Below are 20,761 nucleotides of genomic sequence, written 5' to 3'. Positions count from 1 at the left end.
TTAATATCTTTCTCCATCGTTAAGTCTACAAATCTGCGCAAAGATCTATTTTTGTTTCGTCGTTAATACACCCGTCCTATCGGGTTTTTGACATTTTCTCTAATTTATCGTCTCTTTCCTATAAATAGAAAAATTTAATTATTCATTCTTCATTTTACACCGCAAGTATTCTATTTATAGGGACAAATGCGTATTGTTTTCGTTTAACGTTATAAATCACAAACGAAGCTTGGCCAGTTTTGTCACGTTTGGCACCAGAGTTACGACACGTAAAATTCTTATAATCTTACGTTCTGTCCGTAAAACAAACGTTCTCTTATTACGTTTACGGAATTCGACAAGAAGGCGGCAAGTTTTGAAAATATTTTTTAAATATTCGATGGACACGGAAACGGAATAAACAAAAAAGCATTCAGCCTGTTTTAGCCAATTTTCAGGTTTTCGAAATCACTCGCCTTCCTCGTTGCCTTCGCCTCCCAATGACGTTTCCAACGACGAATACACACATTCTTTGTTACGTTTATTGGCAAAATATCCAAGTCAACCCGAAGAAAAAGTACTCTCGATTATTAACCACGTTTAACTTTAAAGATTGCAAAATACAAAACAGAAAACGGGACGAGATTACAATACTTTTAAACCGTAACATAAATAAATGTTCGAATGCTCGCCTAAGCTATTAAAAAAAGTACAGTGACGAACGTCTTCGACGTCGACAGAAAACACCCCGGACACTACCAAAAGCCAAACGTTTCTACTTAATTAGATATTGTTGAATATAATCTATAATTTGCGCAATTATTTCGTCATTCGTTTAGTGCATTTAGTGCATGAATGAAGCTATATATTCCACAATAAAATCTGTCGACTGTTGTGACGTACGAATGTGCCAATGCAGATTTAGGACGTGAGGTGTGATTGTTATATTCCCGGATGGAGTCCTCGTATCGTCATACGAGGACTCCGTCAGTCTATACACGTGCTAAAATTATCTATCGCTTTATAAACAGTGAGAAGCGATTTATCTGTAACGGAACGAACCGAAATCATCGTATAATGTTTGACGAGGTAATGGAAACCATAAAAACGGTAAAACATAAACTAAAACTAGAAAACCGTTCAAAAAATCATAACCTTAAAGAGGAACCAACGTAGCCTATAAATAAAAATACAATCGTTAAATGTGTATATATAGTAAAAGCATAATGTTCTGTTATTACTGCACACAAATAACGTAAGTTTAAAAATAACTTTTAAACGGTTTTTAAAAACATTGTTTTAATTTTCAATCGATTTGATTTCAACTTTAATTAAATTTAATTGTAGTTTTGTTTTCAGTGTCCTAGTACTGTACGCTTCACTTGGTTGATATCTGCGGGGTTCCTACTGCTATTAAAATGAAAAGGGTTCCGTGATAAAAATAAGTCGGGAAACTCTGATTTAGTGTTAATTAGTAAAACAAATGGCACCCGGAAAAGCGTTAAGCCACGATATTACAGAAGTAATTGTCGTATTTGGCGAAAAGAGAAATAGTCCTTACGTCAAATAGCTTCCAACCTACAAATTATGAAATCGACGGTAGAGTAACACCTCCGTTTACACCAATTCGCTTTAACGCGGTGGAAAAAGTTTTCATTTTAAATAATAAACTTTACGGAAATAACACCAATAGTGGTTTTTGTTACGGGTAACTTCTTACATACTTATACAAGTATTAAAAAAAAAAGCTTCGGTTAAAACTTTTCTCTCCGGTAAGAGCCAAATACCGTATTTGAGAACACGGAAACATCCCTTTTAAACGGCTTTCCAAGGTCCCGTTTACGTGGTGTTAGTAGAAACAATTACGCGCGTAAATGGACGGGTTACTATATTACAAAATCGTACAAGGAAATCGGTAGCCGCGATGCAGAAAAATTTACGGGCCGTGGAAAATTCGAATGGCGAGTTCTGGCGCAGAGATTGTCAAAGAAAAGCGACATGGCAGGCCATTGAGCGGAAGACAGTCGCTAGTAAGCGAGTAACTAAAGAGACCGGTCAACGACGTCTGCGGAAACTAAGCCACGAGTTTTATCGGGTAAAATAATAGTTCGATACGATAATCTGGCCGTGCGATTTTCTTTTCGAGCTACGAAAAACCGACCGAAATGAGAAAAGGGCGCAGAAATAGTGAAACCGCATTATTTTCGGCCCTAAAGCCGAGTTTGAGATTTTCATCGGAAGCAACAAAATCGAGCGATGCGGATAAAACAGTGCCTTAATCCAACCACCGGGTTTCTGGAAGCGTCGTGGTATTCTGCATCGAATGCGGGAAAAGACAAAATCTTCGAGTAAACCGTCTTCCATGCCCGAAAAACTGCAGAATCCAAACTGCCGAAACGACGAAGGCGAAAATTAATACGATACAGCAGCCGAGATTCCTCCCCGGAAATTACCACGAAACGGAAAAGACGTAGACGGAAGGTGACGTGGCAGGGCTTACGTCGAAGAAACCCGGAAAGTCCGCGGTGGAATCATCCGAGAAGAGTGAGGGCTCGATATAACAATTTTCGGTTAGATTATTCTTATAGAAAAGACCAAGTGGAGAGCCTTTACTTAGAATTTCACTATTAAATTCATTAGCCATTTAAAAGAATTCAGTGAAAAACGCTAATTTTTGCACTTGACAAACGGAAGAGAGAGTCTATCGGTTTCATTTTATAACAAGTTTTGCGTGGGATCGACTGTGAAGTCGGTTTTCAATTTCAATCACCGAACGGGTCTCTCCGCCAGAGGAAATGGCCAGACTCTACAATAAAGAACGTCTCCTATCGATCATTCAATTATAGAGGGGAGCGGATTTCAGAAATTTTCGACAAAAAGCATGGGACTTACTTATTAAGCTTCAAAGAGGATGAACGAAATCGTGTCACACACGCTAACATCAATACATACAGAAAAAACCTGAATTTGTTTGCATTTCTCGACGTTTCGAGGTCCCCCGAGTCCAAAAATGTAAAAATCTTCGGGGGTCATTTTTTGACCGATTGCCGTGCTTCTCTGATATATAACAGGCGGGAAAGTAAAAAGCGTCTAAAAAAATTCACGTCTGACACTCGGACTTCCACAAATGCTTTTTAGTATGACTCTTAGTCCTGCAGTCGTGCCTTCCCCTTGTTCTAGCAAGAGACTTTGTGATCTGTGCTGTAACGTCTGGATGGGATTTTCCTCGTTCGAAGACTGCGGCTGGGTTTAGTTAGGGGACATCCGCCAATTACGAGATGGAAGATACCCGGGTAATGTAACGAATGTCGCAAATTGGGCGTCGTCTGATGAATTTGGGGTATCGGACGACGATCCATTGTACTGTACACTTGATGACCACGACGTTACGCACTCGGGAGAAATTGCTCGATTACCGCAAAACCCGGCATACAGCTGTCTTAGATAAGTGTGTAAACGATCGCAGTTGTATTCCGATTGCATCCCATCAAAGCGCATTAAAATCGCTGCTCCAGTAAAAAACGTTCCCAGGAGTTCTCTGTGTTCGAAAGTTTTAGTGTATTGTTGCTCGTAGGCATGCTTGAACGAAGCAGTCAGACATTATGCCTAGCTCTAAAGAAGCAGAATAGCCATTTCGCCGAGTTGCCCGCCATCTGGGCCTTTCTGACCGGTTGTGAGGAGATATTGGGGGCAGTAGAGACATACACGGTGGACACACCGGACAGACCACCGAGAGAGATGATCATTATGGAACCTTTCTCCATCATCCAGAGACAAGTGGAAGCTTCGCTACGGAATCCTCTTTTTTCCCCACACCATTGGAGGCAACTAGCAGAAGGGAATTTTCACACACAGCGACCTTTATGCATCCTGCCAATTTTTTTCTTTTTTTCGTTTTTCTCTCTCTGCCTTGTGGCCACTATGAGAGTTTTCTTAAATCATATCCATCGTGGGTTCGGCAATCTCGGTTCTGTTTAGAAATGAACGATCACGTGTTAGTGTAGAGAAGCACTGGTAACATTTCAATCCAGTCTTTACTGCCGAGCGACACACCATTTTCACTGTTGATGACGAGATGCCAGACGTGACTGACTGACATACGAGACGGTTCTCCACTGAAGAGCATCTCGTATGACAGTCAGTCACACCTGGTAGAGGTACGAGGGACGTTGGCGACACAGCAGATATGTTGCCTTTCGTGGCAGGGCCGAAAACAGCTATTTTCCAGCAAGATCGGTGTACACAGCCAGAGTTTTCCAAGAATGTCTCTATCACGTTGTCACACTTTCTGCCAGATCTCTGGATGTATTACTTTCTCATCCAGCATTTGTAGAACCAGATGGGACACCAGCTTTAGGTTCTAAGAGCGTGAGGTATCTGGAACTGTAGTTGTAATATCTATGGGCAAATCTAAGGCAGAAAAGCAAATATTGCCTCTATATCTCAATGTCCGACTGTATTGCCGTATGTATCCATGCAAGAGGAAATCCTACAAGGTTCTAAAGGTTTCTTTAAATGATATCATTGTTTCACAGGAAAATGTCCGTTTGTTATGATATTGTAATCACTCATTATCATCAGCAATTACGTTCGCAGTAATAAAGTTTCATTCGACTTCAACGCTCTTTCTGAATTGTATACCCAGGGATATGAAGACGATATTGTTCAGCTTTGTCTCGTCACTCAGTCAGAACTTCGAAGAAGCTAGCCAGATGGTTGAGATGATTAAGGTGTCAGCTACCGCTATGGATCGAATCCAGGCAAATGCCGGATATGTTGTATCCTATCCCTCACCCACAATGGGTATGAAAAAATACCGTCACAGTGACCGCAGGACGGAAAGTACAAAAATGAGGTCTATCTCGTGTGCAAAGCTGTGCAGTACATCTGCACCATTGTTCCTGACAAAACTATAATTATTCAATTCTTCATTTCATTCGAAGGAAAGTATTGAAGGGCTTTTCTGAGCTCCTTTTTTATGGAAAAGGGTACAGTTTTCTTCTTCGGGTAAGTATTTTATAATTTTACTCCCCTCCAGGCTCTTATGGGTTTTGCACCTAGAGTTGACGCTAGCAAAATCAGATGTATTTTCCGACTGTGTAGTAGTAGTAGTACTATAACAAGTTTTTCAAATTCCCTACGTATTCATTGCCGGTTCCCTTCTTTTGGAAAGAATTATTTAAAAAACAATTACCATAAAAATGGTCAGTTATCTTTTAACTTCAACCAAAATCGTTATGCAACTGGTCCTCACGGCAAATAAAATTTAAAACGTGAAAATAAAAATATACACTGGTCACTTTTATACCGTATTTCATCGATGTTGGAACTGCATAGTTACAGTACTACATAAAAGTACTTTTGGCAAATTTTGATTGTGCAATATTGTGTCCTACTTCGAATTCATACTGTGATAGATCGACCCAAAATTGTTTAGCTGCCTTAATTTAGTAGCCTAGGCTGCTTCGCAAGGACTGTTAGATAAAGTTGTAGAGTTTTCATCTTACTACATTCTTTGCTACTATTGGAGCTCCGATAGTTTTTTTGGGATTCTGTTGATCTTTCTCTCTTTGACCTGTTTATTCGGAGTGAGACAATGAGGATCCTCCATAGATCGAGTGTAATGACTAGGTTATTCTTAGAACATGTTCTTTTGGTCATTTATCTTTGCTGAGAAACATGCGAAAGAAAACATTCTGTTTGATGAAATTCTTACAGACTGTTACCGCAGTTTTCGTTCTATAGATGTTACTTGTATCCTTTCGTAGTTGCTTTTAGGTGACGTTTCATCCACGAGATTTGGTCTCGCTTACAGATGAATCCAAAACCAATAGGGACACGGGGATGGCACTTAAGGAGGATGTTTAGAAATGGGCTGCTTTGTCCCACTGGACAAGTTCTCTACTGCGTTTCAAGCTAAGCTGCTAGATATTTGATGCGTTGTTACATAATGTCCTCTTAATGAGGTTATCTGAATTGCTTCTGACAGTTAAGCTGCTTTGAAGGCACTTGATACTTGTCTGGGAGTCTCAATAAACTGGCTGCCCGTAATAAAGTCTTTCTCTTGTGGATGCTGGAACACGACGGTATAGTTGGAAATGTAAGTGCTGATTTATTGACTAAGAAGAAATTTTAATACTCCCTTGTATTTGTCTATCTTCCATTGCTCTTCGTGTTGTCTTTAGTCTTCTTACGTATAATAATAATAATTTTTTTTTTTTAAATGGGGTCTTGCTCGTAGGTCTTTTGTCATTGTATGCTTTAGTATGGTCGTTATCCTTGTCAGTAATAAGTTTAGTAATAAGTTAACCTTAAGTTAGTATAATTAGTTTCAAGTTAGTAATAAATTAGATTTAAGATAGCTGCGAGTTAATTTTAAGTGAGTTAAGTTAAATTTAAGTCCCCAGTATATTCACTGTTTCTCCTAGTGTTTCAGTTAGGTTATTCTGCTTCTTACAAAGCTTGCTAGCTTAATTTCTGTATTATTTTGGTATTAGTTTGAAGCTTTTAATGTAGTTTTAAGCATTAAACTTTACTGTCTAAGGCTTTATGTAGCTACACTACTTATTAGTGTATACTATAATTCAGATTTTCTTTTAGACCAACGACTTTGCAGCCTAAAAACTGCACGTCAACATTCATCGTAAAGGGAATGGTAACCTTACTACACCGTTCAGAGGGATCCTTCCTTTCTCTTCTTTCTATCTCCTCGCCCTCCTTCATCCCTTCCCCTTTTCCCCGCCGGTTAACCACTTTGTGTATGGTCGTTGTCTTTCGTTAAAATAAAAATACTCCCTTGTAGGGCTCGTACTAGCTCTTGGTATTTCTTCTAAAACTCTTTCTAATTTGAAGGCAAAGTAAGACATTTTTGCATTGCTTGCTCTTGTGAGAACTGAAGATTTTTAGTATTTAGCAATAATTATGTTCGTTTATGTGACCGGTTTTGTCTACTTTCGTGAACATTTATGTTGACTAACCTCATCCTCAACCTTTCGCCACGTTGTTGGGTAGACCGTGAGCATGAGGACCTTTGCTCGAATAGACTTGTTCATCGGGGTTCTTCATTTTTGAGCCCCACGATGTCTTCCTTTCCTATCCTTTAGAGATCTTCTGTCTCTCTTTAAAGAAAACAAGATTTCTTCGGTAACTTCTTGTAGAGTGCACAATGGATCTTTCAAATCAAAGTGCTTTTGGACCTGCTTTCCTTGTAAAATCTACACTTGAAGCAACCCTTCGTATTTCAGAGAATAATAATTGTCTCCCCCAATTAATTATTTTGCTTTGAATTAATTGTAATTACAATTTCTTACACTATTTAAGCGGAGAACCGTGGAAAACAGCTAAACGTTGCACAAAATATTGATTAAATAGTACAGAAATTTCTTACTCTTTCAGAAAATTTGACTCATAAACTTACACAATGTAGAAATGTTGATTATCATGATCATTTCTACGTTTTGTTTCAGTTATAAACGTGGAATTTATAAATATACATTACATGATAAAATATGTATAAAACTAGAATTGTAATCATATTAACTTAGAAATCATTTACATTTGTACAATAAAAAGAACTTGTATTCCGTTCGATGCTACTAATACTATAAATGTATAAAACGTAGTAACCGATTTTCATATTTCATTTATACGGATGATGTGTCAACATCAACTCATCATATTTTAAATATATGTAACGCTTATAAAATACCCCAAAACGAGGATTACCGTTTCTTTTTTGATCACGTAATAATACCTAATTTTATTATTATTCTCGGATACGATAAACAAGAATTAACATATTCTAAATAAAATATCGGTATACCGTATATAGACCTAGATTTTGACTAATCCCGGGAGGCTATGTATATACCGCAAACACATAAAGTCTGTTTCTCTGTCAATATCCTTCCTCCACCTTAATAATCGGATAGCCGGAGCAGTTTTCCGCTTTGAGAGCTCCGAAGTTCAGCCCTTTAGGAGGATTCCTGTTTCCACGGATGGCAAATTGTTTATGTTAGCCATTGCTAGAGCCTCAATCTGATTTTTTTCCTTCTGAAATTCCGAACACGAGAACTATTTACTCACAGTGGTGAATATCTGGCTTGCGCCATCTCGTATAGTTGTTTAATAGTGTGTTTACTCGATACAGTTAACAAAATTTTCAGAAATGTAGGACTAAAATGCTATTCATTATTGTAAGAATATACGTAAAAAGTTTTAATCACATTTTAACGTTTTTAACGTTGATTTTAAGTGGTCGCTTAAGTGTCTAGGCAATAACCTATCTGGCGATACTCGGGGTTAAGCACAAATTTACGCGAAATTTAGCTTTACAAAGTGCTTGCTGACACGCAATCCCCGCGTAAAACAAGAATATACTGTATATAAAACTATTAGAAATTCTGTTAAAAAAACGGAAACAAAAGTCATGAACGTCATACGTAAAATGGCTTCAAAACTATTGTTTTTCATTGTCATTTTCATTAAATTTCGTTTACGATCGTAACCGAAATTTAAAACTGTAAACAATCATTCCTCGTTAGTTTGGAAAAGATGTGAAGAAGATATAATCTTAAGAAGTCTCAAATCTAAACCGGATACGTATCAATCCCTTCAAAAACTCGGAACAGGAACACAAGATCTTTTGCGAGAGTACGGTACATTTCCAGCAAAAGATGGGGATTCCATGGATCCGACTTAAGTACCGTCTCCAAACCCCTCGACATAACTCTAGGTACAAATCAGCAATCATAGTCCCATTAGATCGATCACTTGTTCCAAACTGAAAGAGTCTCATTGCTAAAACTAAAATCAACCCATTTGATTGTCCAATCTGTTCCGATTGTCAGTGGATCGAAATTAGGATTAAAGATAGGTTTGAAACTTGATATCGTAGTCCAACTTAAAAGAAAAAATAAATGCATTGCCATTTGTTCGAACCACCGTAACCGTGCACCATGAATGATGCTCTTTTATATAAAACTTATTCTTCCGGCTCATCCGTCTCCATCTAAACCATTCCTAGAAGCCGCATTCGTGTGTCGCGTGTCCTTTATTCGATCGTTTCTTAGGCATACCACGAGGTGGTTTGCTGCCAGTGCGTGACTGATCTTGCTACAGAAGATTCTGGTTAAGCACGTGTTCCTAACATCTAAGTCGTCCTTCACGCATTTTTGTCGCAATTGGCAATCGTTGACAGACGTCCTCATTTGTAGTATGGTCAAATCGTGTTAGCCTGAGGCACCATTAGAGCAGTCGTATTTCCATTCCATGTAAATTTTGCTCGTGTTTTTCTGTCATTGGCCAGCACTTCGAGGGCGACCGACCAGGCATACCACTGTCTCCATCTGTACACCTCTGACTTGAGACTCAGTGGTATTCGACGGTCACACAGAACTCCAGTAACGTGGTCCCATTTCATCCAGGTTGCATTAACCCGAGCACGAGCATCTGGAATGCTGTTTCCATTACCGCAAATGAGGGAACCGAGATATCTGAAACGCCTCACCTTATTCAGGTCTTCTCCACAGATACTGATGGTTGATCAATCTGGGCCCACATTCCAAGTACTCCGTCGTTTTCATGTCCGATCGGAGCCCAAATTCACAAGCGGGCGGATGGCCGAGCGGTCAAAGTGGCAGCCTACCGCTATGGGGAACCCGGAATGAATCCGGACGGGTCGAAAAATCCCCAGAAATTTTTCGGGGGTGTGGTCCGTCCGGATATGTCAGGCCCATCCCTTACCCATTATAGACCTGGCCGAACCCATAATAGGCTTGCTAAAAGAGGCCTTCTTAGTGCCCATAGGCGGAAAGAGTTTAAAAAAAAAGCCCAAATTCACAAAATCGTTTGTTCCTGCAGTTCATGACGCCTTCCATTCCCCAGAAAGACATCAGCATAGAGCAATGTCCAAGATTGGGGTGCCGGGAAATCGGCTGTCACAGTGTACGTACATATGATGAAGAAAAATGGTGAAAGAACCGAGCCTTGATCTTCTCCAACACTTATGGCAAAGGAGAGATGATATTCCCAGTGCACGGCGGACCACACTGGTGACGTGATAAAGTAGTTGAATCCCCTCTGAACATAAACCTCTGGTACACTATGCGATCTCAGAGAATGCCAGATAATTTCGTTTGGGACGAGATCAAACGTCTTTTTTATATCAAGAAACGCCTTGAGAACACGCTTGGCTTTCTCATGGTGGTTCTCTTAAAGTGGCATCCATTGTTTCAAAAACCACATTGATTCAGGGTGATGGTGACAATGTTGCACAGCCTGGCATCAATAGCGCTTTCAAATATTTTTATGGCGTAGCACAGGAGTCGAATTGGTCGTAGTTCATGCATTCAGTTACATCTTCCTTACCTTATAGATCGGCACAGTGGTGCTGGTTGCCCATGCTGGTGATGCTATTCCTTCATTGGTAATCCGTTTGAAATGGCCAGTGAGGATTGCAATCCCGGTGGCCGAGGACTTTCTACGCTTCCACCGGGGACATCATCAGGTCCAGTTATCCTCCTATTTTTCATCTTCCTCGCCTCCTTCTCAACCTCCTGAATGTTGATACTGGGTCAGCACTTTAAATTAGCAGGTGGTTAAATTCTTCATTACTGACTTTGAAAAAATAGTTGATCCAACGATGACGGATAGCGCTTGGATCTAGTAGCGCTAGAAACTGATGATGTTCATCTTTCACATGTTTAATCTGGCCAATGTCCTGGGTGGTTTGATGTACTGTACATTGGCCAAGCGGTTAATTTTCTTTTCATCCACGGACTTGTCCAATTCGTTGTAGACATGGTCTTAGATGGTCAATATGTAGATACAGTCAATTTTTTATAGACATGCAGCTTTAGTTGCTGCTACTGCTAATTTTAAGATCGGCATTTGCCTTTGTCTGGAACCACTGTTTCAGTGCTTTCTTCTTCTCCTTTATAGCTATTTGTACTTCCTCACTCCAGCACCACATTTGCATGTCAATGGCACGTTTCCTTGGCAGGCTTTCCAAGGATGGTAGTTGCAGCAGTGTAAACCTCCTAACCAGATCATGATACTGGACGATCTATGGCCACATGTACAGGAATAAAGGTGTCCACGAGCTGGGCTTTGCATTCCGGTAAGCGCCATCATTTTATTCGCTCTGCTCTAGTGATTAGGGTTTGTCGGTTTAGTTAGTAAAAACAGAAGCCATGTAAGTAAATTTATCAGTGTTTATTCTACTAATATTTTTCTTAATTTTTAATTCCATTGAAAATACAAACTTTCATATTACTGCGAGACCCTGGACTGGGATGAAAAACCTTCTTTTAACCATATCCAAACGAAAACTAATTTTGATCTTTGCGATTAATTAAAATTATGGGAACTAAACTATAAAGGAAAGGGGAAAAAATAAAATTATTTTAATATTAAAACCACGTGGTAAAAAAAAAATTAATAAATTAAATTTTTTATGAGACAAGACGAACAAAAAAGAAAATGTTAGTTAAGGTACTGTACAAGGTTTGTTCAACACCGAACGAAAGACAGTATCGATTTGTATTCATAAACAATCTAGTCTAATTTCACCAGGTAACAGAGAAAGACCACAAGATATTTGAGCCTAATAGAAGTTTGATACGTTGATTGTATTAAAAATATTTTAACCAATCTTTTAGACCAAAATGAATTCTTCAAATAAGTCAGAAGTATGGAATAACTTCAAAAAGATCGAAAAAGACAAAACGTGCTGTAATTATTGTCGTAAAATGTTGAACTGCAAAGGATCATCTACGAACAACCTCCATAATCATCTGAAAGCGGTCCATAAAATAATAATCGACAAGGAACCCGAACCGATCGATAAACAAGAAATATCTGAGCCCGGTCCATCTTCTTCCTCTCCACAAATACAAACTAGCATTTTTAAGTTTATGAATAGGAGTAGTTTAGAAGAAATTGTTTCAAAACTTGCGGTCATTGATGGATTATCCATTACAACAAGTTCGTTCATACGAGAATCTTTGCAACAACGGGGATATTTCTTACCACAAAACAACTCTCGAGTAATGGAACTTATTCATACATTTTATGAAACTGCCAAATTTGAAACCATAAAAGAATTGGATTGTATGAAGAAGGATGGGAAAAAGTTTTCTATAACTTTAGATGAATGGACTAGCAAGAGGAATCGCAGATATTTGAATATCATTGTACACCATTTTGAAAAAAAAAATTAATTTTGGATTAGTTTTCATAATTAGTTCTTGAGATGATAAAACAACATTAAAACTGGCTTCTGAGAGGCTAAAAATTTTTAACTTGGATCTAGCAACCAATATAGTTGCAGCAACAAATGATGGTGCTGCTGTTATGAAAAAATTTGGCCAAATATCACTTAATAGTTTAGAGGCCGTGATTGAAAGATTTGTACACTTAAAAGAATGTGTTGTTTTAGCTTCGAATGACATCGGTGCTTCTCACGTGTGGAATGAAGCAGAGTATTGTAAAATTGTAGAGCTCCTTAAAATTATAGGACCAATACGTTTAGCAGCTGAGGCCTTAGGACGACAGGATGCAAATTTATTAACAAGTGAAGGCATATTTGAATTTCTATTACGTGAATTAAAAAATTTGAAAACTGAAATTGGTTCAAAGTTATTACATGCTGTAGAGGCACGAATTCGAGAGAGAAGACAAACGGGATTAGTAACACTTCTTTATTTACAGAATCCACAGAACGTTTGGATAAAGTCGTCTAGCGTATTTTTTTTCACTAGCTGCAAAATCTGGTACCATTAAATTACCTGGAGAAATATTATCGAGATTATATCCAAATTATTCTACAGAAGATGAAAAAAGTGGCGAAGAAGAAAATCAAGCCATAGCTTTAAAAAATGCTATGGAAAAGTCCAACATGATTATCGAGGTCACCTTCCAATATCGAGTGTTCTTCGGGGCTGACAGTTCGCAGGTAAGCACCCAGTCCCTTCCAGAATTTGTCCTTTTCGTCCACGGGGCATCCTGTTTGGGGATTTAACATGTAACAACTTGGAGAATGGTTGCGCCAGATTCAATTTTGATCGATGAGTCACGAGGCTATGAGTCGATCTGACATTCGGTGTACCTCGACCACGTTTATCCCTATATTTCTCACTGATTATTATCCCCATGCCATTCTGAACACTGTTTTCATCATTGTAGTAAGGCTTGTATACTTTGCCAATTTTCTCGTGCCTTCGCTCCCCTCCATTTTGTTTCTTGGACACAGACGATATCAATGAGGGGGGGGGCTTCAGCATTCCGGCTTCGTCCAGTCATTGTGTCAATGTTGATGGTTGTGATTCGTAGGCCTAAGTAGATCTGGTTCTTTAACCTGTATCGTCTAAGGGCGATTAGTCCATGCATATTCTCGCATCGCTTGGGAGAGAATGGCGGGCACCGGCTAGGGAAATTCCAGAGCATTATCTAAATTTCGAGAAGACGTCACTATTGGATGCTACCAGTAATACTCCAGGCGGCACGTCGCTCCGTATGTCGTTGATAATCTTCATCGTTGGCCAACTTCCCGAAGGTTGTTGTTTGCAGTGGGCGTCACGAGGAGATGGTAATAGGATTTTACCTACTCCTCTCTTATACAAAACTATCCAACAATTTTTAGACGTATACTGTCGTTAGACGTACGTTCTGGTGTCTCCGGACGGTCGTGCCCAGTTTTTTGGTACGCTTGCTTTTCTGAGTCCGTTCTTCAATAAAAGTTTTTCGATAAAAATTCCCCTTTCGAGCATTCTAAATATCCGACCCTCCCAGTATTGGAGAAATTTAGTAAGACTTTTTCTGTTTAATTACAAGGTGCGTTCCATAAGTAATGCGACCAAATTTATAAAAAATTATTTATTTAACATATTCTTACAATTAGTCAAAAATCTTCGAAATATCACCCTCCTGCATCGATACACTTGTGAAGGCGATGTTTCCAGGCCTGGAAAGCATTCTGGAAGGCTTCTCGGAATGTCCTTTAGAGCCGATGTAACATAAGCCTTGATGTTTACAATCGTGTCCCAATCTTTCCCTTTCATGGCCCTTTTAAACGAGGAAACGAAAAAATAGTCGGCAGGAGCAAGGTTAGGACTGTAGGGAGGCTGGAGAACCAATGGGGTGTGGGTCCTGGCCAGGAAATCGTTGGCAACGAAGGCACTGTGGCTTGGCGAGTTGTTGTGATGAAGTTTCCACACGTCCTTGATGTCGCTTCGGCAGCGCGCGACGCTCCTTTTCATTCTTTTGAGCACTTCCGAGTAGAAAGCTGCGTTCACAGTTGGATCTAGCAACCAATATAGTTGCGAGCAACAAATGATGGTGCTGCTGTTATGAAAAAATTTGGCCAAATATCACTTAATAGTTTAGAGGCCGTGATTGAAAGATTTGTACACTTAAAAGAATGTGTTGTTTTAGCTTCGAATGACATCGGTGCTTCTCACGTGTGGAATGAAGCAGAGTATTGTAAAATTGTAGAGCTCCTTAAAATTATAGGACCAATACGTTTAGCAGCTGAGGCCTTAGGACGACAGGATGCAAATTTATTAATGCCTCTGACATCAAAGAAGACAATGAGCATGGTTTTGATCCTAGACTTGCTCATGAATGCCTTCTTGGGGCGGGGCGACGCTGGGGTGTGCCATTCCGAACTCTGCCTTTTTGTCTCAAAGATCCATGACTCATCACCGGTGATAACTGAGTTAAAAAAAATTCAAATCATTTTCACACATTTCCAAGAGCTCTTGGCACAGGAGCACTCGCGTGTCCTTTTGTTCTTTGGTCAACACTTTTGGGACCAGTTTGGCGCACACCTTTTTCATGTTTAAATCTTCAGTCACAACGCGAAAAACGGTTGTTTTCGTGATTTTTAGAGTGTCCGCTATCAATTGAAGGCTCAACCATCGGTCAGAGTTCAACAATCACGCACACGCGTCACATTTCCGTCGATTCGGGGGTTGATGGACGTCCACTGCGGGGTTCGTCGGTGACCTCCTCTCGTCCATCCTCGAACGACTTGTGCCATCGGAAAACTTGTGATTTGGACAAGCAATCACTCCCAAAGGCCTGCTGAATTAATGTAAAGGTTTCGGTGGCAGACTTTCCAAGTTTAACGCAAAATTTGATAGCGTAACGTTGCTCCACAAAATGATTCATCGCGTCGTGTTACATTAACTCAAAACAGGATTGACGGGAACGAACGTCCTCATCCGCCGGCAGCTTGGAGGCAAATGAGACCGGGCGAGTTTTGAAGCTAACACCCCCCTCCCCGCCACCCTAGCGCAGCAGGTTAGAACATGTTACGGCGTATCGTCGCGTCATGAAAAAATGGGTCGCATTACTTATGGAACACACCTCGTATCTTCACTAAATCTATATACAACAGCTACGAGAACTTCGTTCCCGAGTGAAGCGTAGCGACAGCTTGAGAATTCAAGTTAAATCATTATGGGCGCTAAATTAAAGCCAATTTTCGCTCCGCATAAGGCAAGAAATTACTATTTAGTGAATTCTTGCCTTTGTTCTAAAACTGTTCGGAAAATTAAAAAATTGCCGGTTTGGTTATCTCATCGAAACAGTTGCGGAATCCAAACTGAGTAAAGGAGATAATGGAAATTTTGTGTACATTCCTAAACGAAATGATGAACTGAATACGTACAACCGATTTGTCGCAACAGCGTACTACCCTCAAGCGAGTGCTTCAGAGCATGTTATTGTATCTTACATCGCAAAATACACTTCAAAAAGGAGAACCAAGATCACAAGATTTTAAAAACATGCTAGAAAACACTTTGGTGGCAACGAATAATACCGATCGAGCCAGTAGATTAATAACAAAAACAATGGCGAAAATTATCGGCCACAGCGTGTCCGCCCGCGAAGTAATGCGACTTCTAGGTCGAATTGAAACGTCGAGAAATGCAAAAAATTCGAAGTTTTTCTGTATGTACAGATGTTAGTGTGGGGGGGGCACGATTCTGTTCGTCCTGTTTGAAGCTTAATAACTCCCGTGCTTTTTGTCGAAAATTTCTGAAATTTTGCGGGGAGGTTTGTTTATTATGGGAATCGAGACCATTAAATTTCGTGGTAAAAGGTCGAGCATAAAGGAGGTCGCGGACATCTCCAGTAGGGCCGGACTTAATGACGATTTTCTCGTTATTAGCATTTACAATTTTTTTTAATAAAAATCCGTCCCTATTCACAAAATGAAACTTTTGGCCATTTTATAAAGATTAAAATATAAAGAATTTTAAAATAAAATATGATTACAGATGGCGCCGGGAAAGTTCAGCAACCGGTTGTTGAATTTTTAGTAATCGGGTATTTGTAAATGCGTAGACTTTAGACACGTATTTAAGGACAAAACCGTGGAAAATAATCGTGGCTGTTTATTAATTTATTTCACATTTTTACTTATTCTTTATATTTTAATTAATTTATAGAGTTCATCTCAATTAATTTTAATAATTGCAATTATTTGTAAAATTGCCAAATTAAACCCTAAATTTTTCCTATTGCGTATTGTTCTTTCCTTTAATTCGATACAATACATATTGTACAGTACATACCGCGATTTACGTTATTTAGTAAAAGTCACAACAAAAATGAATGTTAACGACCTTCTATCGGAAGCCAAGGCACGGAAATCGTAATTGATTTCAAGGTACACTACGTTAGCAGGTATTTTAAACAATTAAAGTATTTGTTATTTACAAATGATGAAAATTATCCGGAAAAGTATAACAAGGAGGTTTAATCAATTTGAAACGGGAGCGTTTAAAATAAAGGGACGAAAGTCGAAAAATTCGTCTCCTTCGCTTCGTCTTTTTAAGAGCTTTACTTTCGAATAACGTCCGTCCGTAGGTGTTAGGCGCGCTATTTATAGAAACTCGCCACTTTCTTTTACCGTCGGCGCCACCTGCCGGTAGAAAAATTAGCTAGGCGGCCGGACCCGAAATTACGCTGGTTAAAAGCTTACCCTGCTTACAGCGATAGGAGGGAATCCGCTGGGCTGAGGACTCGTAGCTTGAACGTAGCCCACGCTGTCTTGACTGGAGCTGTACAGGTCTATGGGACCGGGACTGTTGGTTGCGGGGAAGCCGCGGCTGTTGGCCGGGGACGTGGGTGCTGCGAATCCTTGAGGTCCGTAGTTATTGATTACTGTCGACGAAAAATAAAAGCATCCGTTACTCTCCGTCCAAAAAACGTCAAATGCCGTTTACCGCTAATTCGCGAGTACCGACGGACACGAAAGACGTAAACAAAACAAAACACACATTAAAAGACGTATTCACCACGCCAATTATCTTCCTCTCGTCCGGTAACCGTACTCGCCGTCGTGGGTGACATATTCGTTTTTACACAGATAAATTAGTATAATTAAGGCGCGTTCGGCCACGATAAAAGACGGGCGAAGTAAAACGGAAATGGAAGGAACACTTACGAATAGATAAAAAGACCCGTCCAAGGTTCGAACCGGGCAGTTTAATTACCATTTAATTAAAGTCGTCGACGGTGTCCCGGGACGAATCTACCTACACCCGCAGCGTCTTTCCCGAACAATTGTTATTTCTGTTTCTAGTCCAAGACGAGGAAATGGACTTATTCTTTAACGAACCGCGGTTTTTGGCGTTTTGCAAATAAATCGGCAATTAACGACCATGGGAGATTGGAATGGAAAGGCGGAAAGAAGGAGAAAACGGTGCGAAACACGCAGTTGGATTAGGTAACGTAAGACGGAGTGCTTTCTACCTGAGAGAGCCTGGGTTAGTAGCGGTGGTGATGTCTGCTGTCCGTTTAGTTCCACTGGAAATAGAGACACGACATTAAGACGACACGATGCAAACTTCTTTGGCTGCGTAGCATGCAAGTGCCAATAACAAATAAACATTTAACAATTTCACAACATGTAACAAATAAATCGCCCGTTTTTACCGTTTAAGACGCGTAACCGTAATACCTATAAATAAATATACGGTATATATGTATATATATATATATAACGTAATTACATCCGAGGTATTATCTTATATACTCAATGATATTTCCGGTATCCAACACCTTTTTGTCCCCGTGCATTTTTGAAACTTGCCGGTGAGGAAAATTAATCTAGGAAAGGTCTTCGGCCGTTAAAAAACAACGACTTTTACGGACTTCTAATAACAATTACGAAAGATCACTAAAGTATTATTAGTTACGATTATGTTTTTAATGAAGAGAAAATGAAACCGGAGAGAGCGTCGAGCCATTTTGTCAATGCTTCCGGGGGGAAAATCGGAATCGACCGCCGGGAGAAACCGCCAAAATCGTAACGACGACGACAGAGAGAAACGGAAAAAACGAAAGGTAATACGAAAAACCATGCCGGTTATTTACCGCGATGGATTGCGCAGTTGATTTTTCAATTATTTAAATTTTCGTTTTCTTTCTTTTCTTTTCATTACAATTATGCGCACGTGGCGTAAGTACATTTGCGATAAATTAATCTTATCCGTATTTGCCGAATCTCAGCTTTCGATCTATTGTCTTTAACTATTTTTACTTGCCACCGGAGGCGCTTCTAGATTAGTATTATTACTAACCTAGAAGCGCCTCCGGTGGCAAGTACTAACTACTACTAAGTTATTTTGTAGTTAAATTCTTATATTCCAGTTAATTAAAATAAAAATAACTGTATTGTTAACTTATATTTTCTATGACTTTTTAAATAATATTTTACTAAAAAGTTAGCTGTTTATTTTTATTTTCGTAGTGTGTTATTTACGTCTTCTTTTATTTAAATATTATTTCGAAAATGACTTATAAATGCTATTTATACAACGTAAAAGGACGGTAACCATTTTAACGATCGGACGAGGCGGAAAGCTGTTAGGCCCTACATCGACCCCGAAAACATTTGACAATGAAAGGGATGACGACGAGCGGACGGGGAATGTTTTTTTATTATTAAAACATCCGATATGTTTGAAACCAGACAAGAGTAATAATTGTAACTATTGTCTTTGGACGGTAGTTAATTAAAATGATATCATTTTCCTAAATATATATTTTAATTCTCTGTTTTCCTGTCGACGTCCCTTTCGTTGTCGACGTCGTTTGGGCCTATTTACGTAAGAAATTAATTATTTTTCATTTTATAAAAAGGTATAACAAGGCGAAATAACTGTAAAAAGTCATTCCACCCTTCGGTTTCTAAACTGGGTAATTTTGGTGTGGCTAATACACTCGAGTAAAAGCTGCTTTAGGTATTTTATATTTAAAATACGGTAAAAGTGGAGTGTAAATATTGACAAATCGATTGAAATATAAATATTTTTAAACAAAAATGCACGGATCTGTTGGAATAATATCATTGAGAAATATAAATTTTTGAAATGATCTTAAAATGTAAAATTAATATTAATATATAATTATAAGATTTTCATTTGAACCGTTTAAATTTAAAAATTGACTTTTAAATAATAAATGAATAATATGCTGGTCTGGAAATACTGTATTTATAATGCAAATAAAAACGGTTTGGTTCCAACTGCACGGAAATTTCGGTAGTCCGATCTACGTGTTTTTATTTACATTATATTTTGCAGGATAAAAGATTAATATATATTTTCACATATTTTACGTATAATAAATAAAAGTTTCTTTTAAAAAGTCGAATTTAAAGAATAAATGAATGCGGCGAGTTACCCGGAGGTGGACGGTGACGAAATGCTTTCGGACACATTACTGTATATGGAATTTTTCCTTTGACTGGCGGCTTTGCCGAAGTAAATGGGCAGTTAACGAACGTGACTGGACCCGCAACACCGTGGCATCCCAGGGCAACTCGCCGCGTAATTAATTCGGACATATTGCATTTTGTATTGTGGCCGTTAATACGTTAATAGAGGAATTATTACGCGTGTGGCAGAAAAGTTTAAAGTAAAAACAATTGGGGGAGGGAAGGAATTGGTATTACAAAATGCAATATTTCATTTAGGATTAAGCGTAAAAGTTACTGTTAATATCCAACTTACCTCTTCATAATTTAAATACTGTTAAAGTTTTTATATAAAATATTATTATAATTAAGTAACTAGTTAATAACTGCTCCTAGTCTATATAAAAGCGGCGTTTGATATAAATGCTACGAATAGAAACATACTTGATAGTTTAAGTTTAAAATAAAATTTAGCTTTAGTGCAAAAACAGATAGTGATAGAAGATAAAAGAAGCCTATTATAGAACTAGCGTGCTGGTGATTACAGTACTACTAAAATTTAACATATTTTTAAGTCATTAAAAAATGAACTTACGAAGGCAAACAAGTGGTTGAATACTGTTAACAATAGAGGCTCTATCTAGAGCATGATTCTCACCTTTTAATCAGAAGGCCAGATATAAGACATTATAAATTGCTATTGAGGAGGATGAAAAAGTCAGGCCCATTTGACAGTTAAATTTGTCCCTTACCTGTGTGGTGGTGAGGATAGTGATCCCTCTTGACGGGAGGGTTAGTTAGAGGCACTGGGGAGGGCTCGCTACGAGTCACATTAGTAACGTGGCTAGCAATAGCAGCAGGAGGTGCTGGTGCTGCAGTGTAAGCGTCGGCATAGAAAGCGGTGGCCTGATGGTCGGCCGTAGTAGGAGAAGGGAAGTAGCTGTAGCCAGGAAAGCCTGAAGAAAGTGTGGGGAGTGGGGATTTATTGACTATTATTGATATTTCTAAATAACTACACTGCTATGACGTACATAAACACTTATCATATTTGTAGATTTGTTCACTGTC

The 20,761-nt window shown here is 38.9% G+C and overlaps 1 protein-coding gene across 14 annotated transcripts in view; it reads right to left on the bottom strand.

The window, feature by feature from the left end:
* Positions 1 to 20,761, bottom strand: part of LOC136982620 (RNA-binding protein Musashi homolog Rbp6-like) — a 96,049-nt gene that overhangs the window by 4,457 nt on the left and 70,831 nt on the right. For 7 of the 14 annotated variants that reach the window (XR_010881908.1, XM_067279178.1, XM_067279170.1 and 4 more), the window contains 4 exons: positions 20,446 to 20,649; positions 20,289 to 20,351; positions 17,746 to 17,799; positions 16,973 to 17,154 (listed from right to left, as the gene is read on the bottom strand). Coding sequence is in view for 12 of the 14 variants with exons in the window: in XM_067279178.1 (XP_067135279.1) it covers positions 16,973 to 17,154; positions 17,746 to 17,799; positions 20,289 to 20,351; positions 20,446 to 20,649 (503 nt within the window). In the remaining 2 variants the exon portion in view is untranslated. The remainder of the gene's footprint in view (positions 1 to 16,972; positions 17,155 to 17,745; positions 17,800 to 20,288; positions 20,352 to 20,445; positions 20,650 to 20,761) is intronic. The other 7 variants (XR_010881909.1, XM_067279169.1, XM_067279175.1 and 4 more) reach the window with 4 other exon arrangements.

The sequence above is a fragment of the Centruroides vittatus genome, unplaced genomic scaffold (genome assembly GCF_030686945.1).
Source record: "Centruroides vittatus isolate TY-2023 unplaced genomic scaffold, ASM3068694v2 contig_854, whole genome shotgun sequence".
In the NCBI taxonomy this organism is placed as follows: Eukaryota; Metazoa; Arthropoda; class Arachnida; order Scorpiones; family Buthidae; genus Centruroides; species Centruroides vittatus.
The sequence above is the reverse complement of the archived record's forward strand: the minus strand, read 5'-3'. Positions and strand labels throughout refer to the sequence as shown.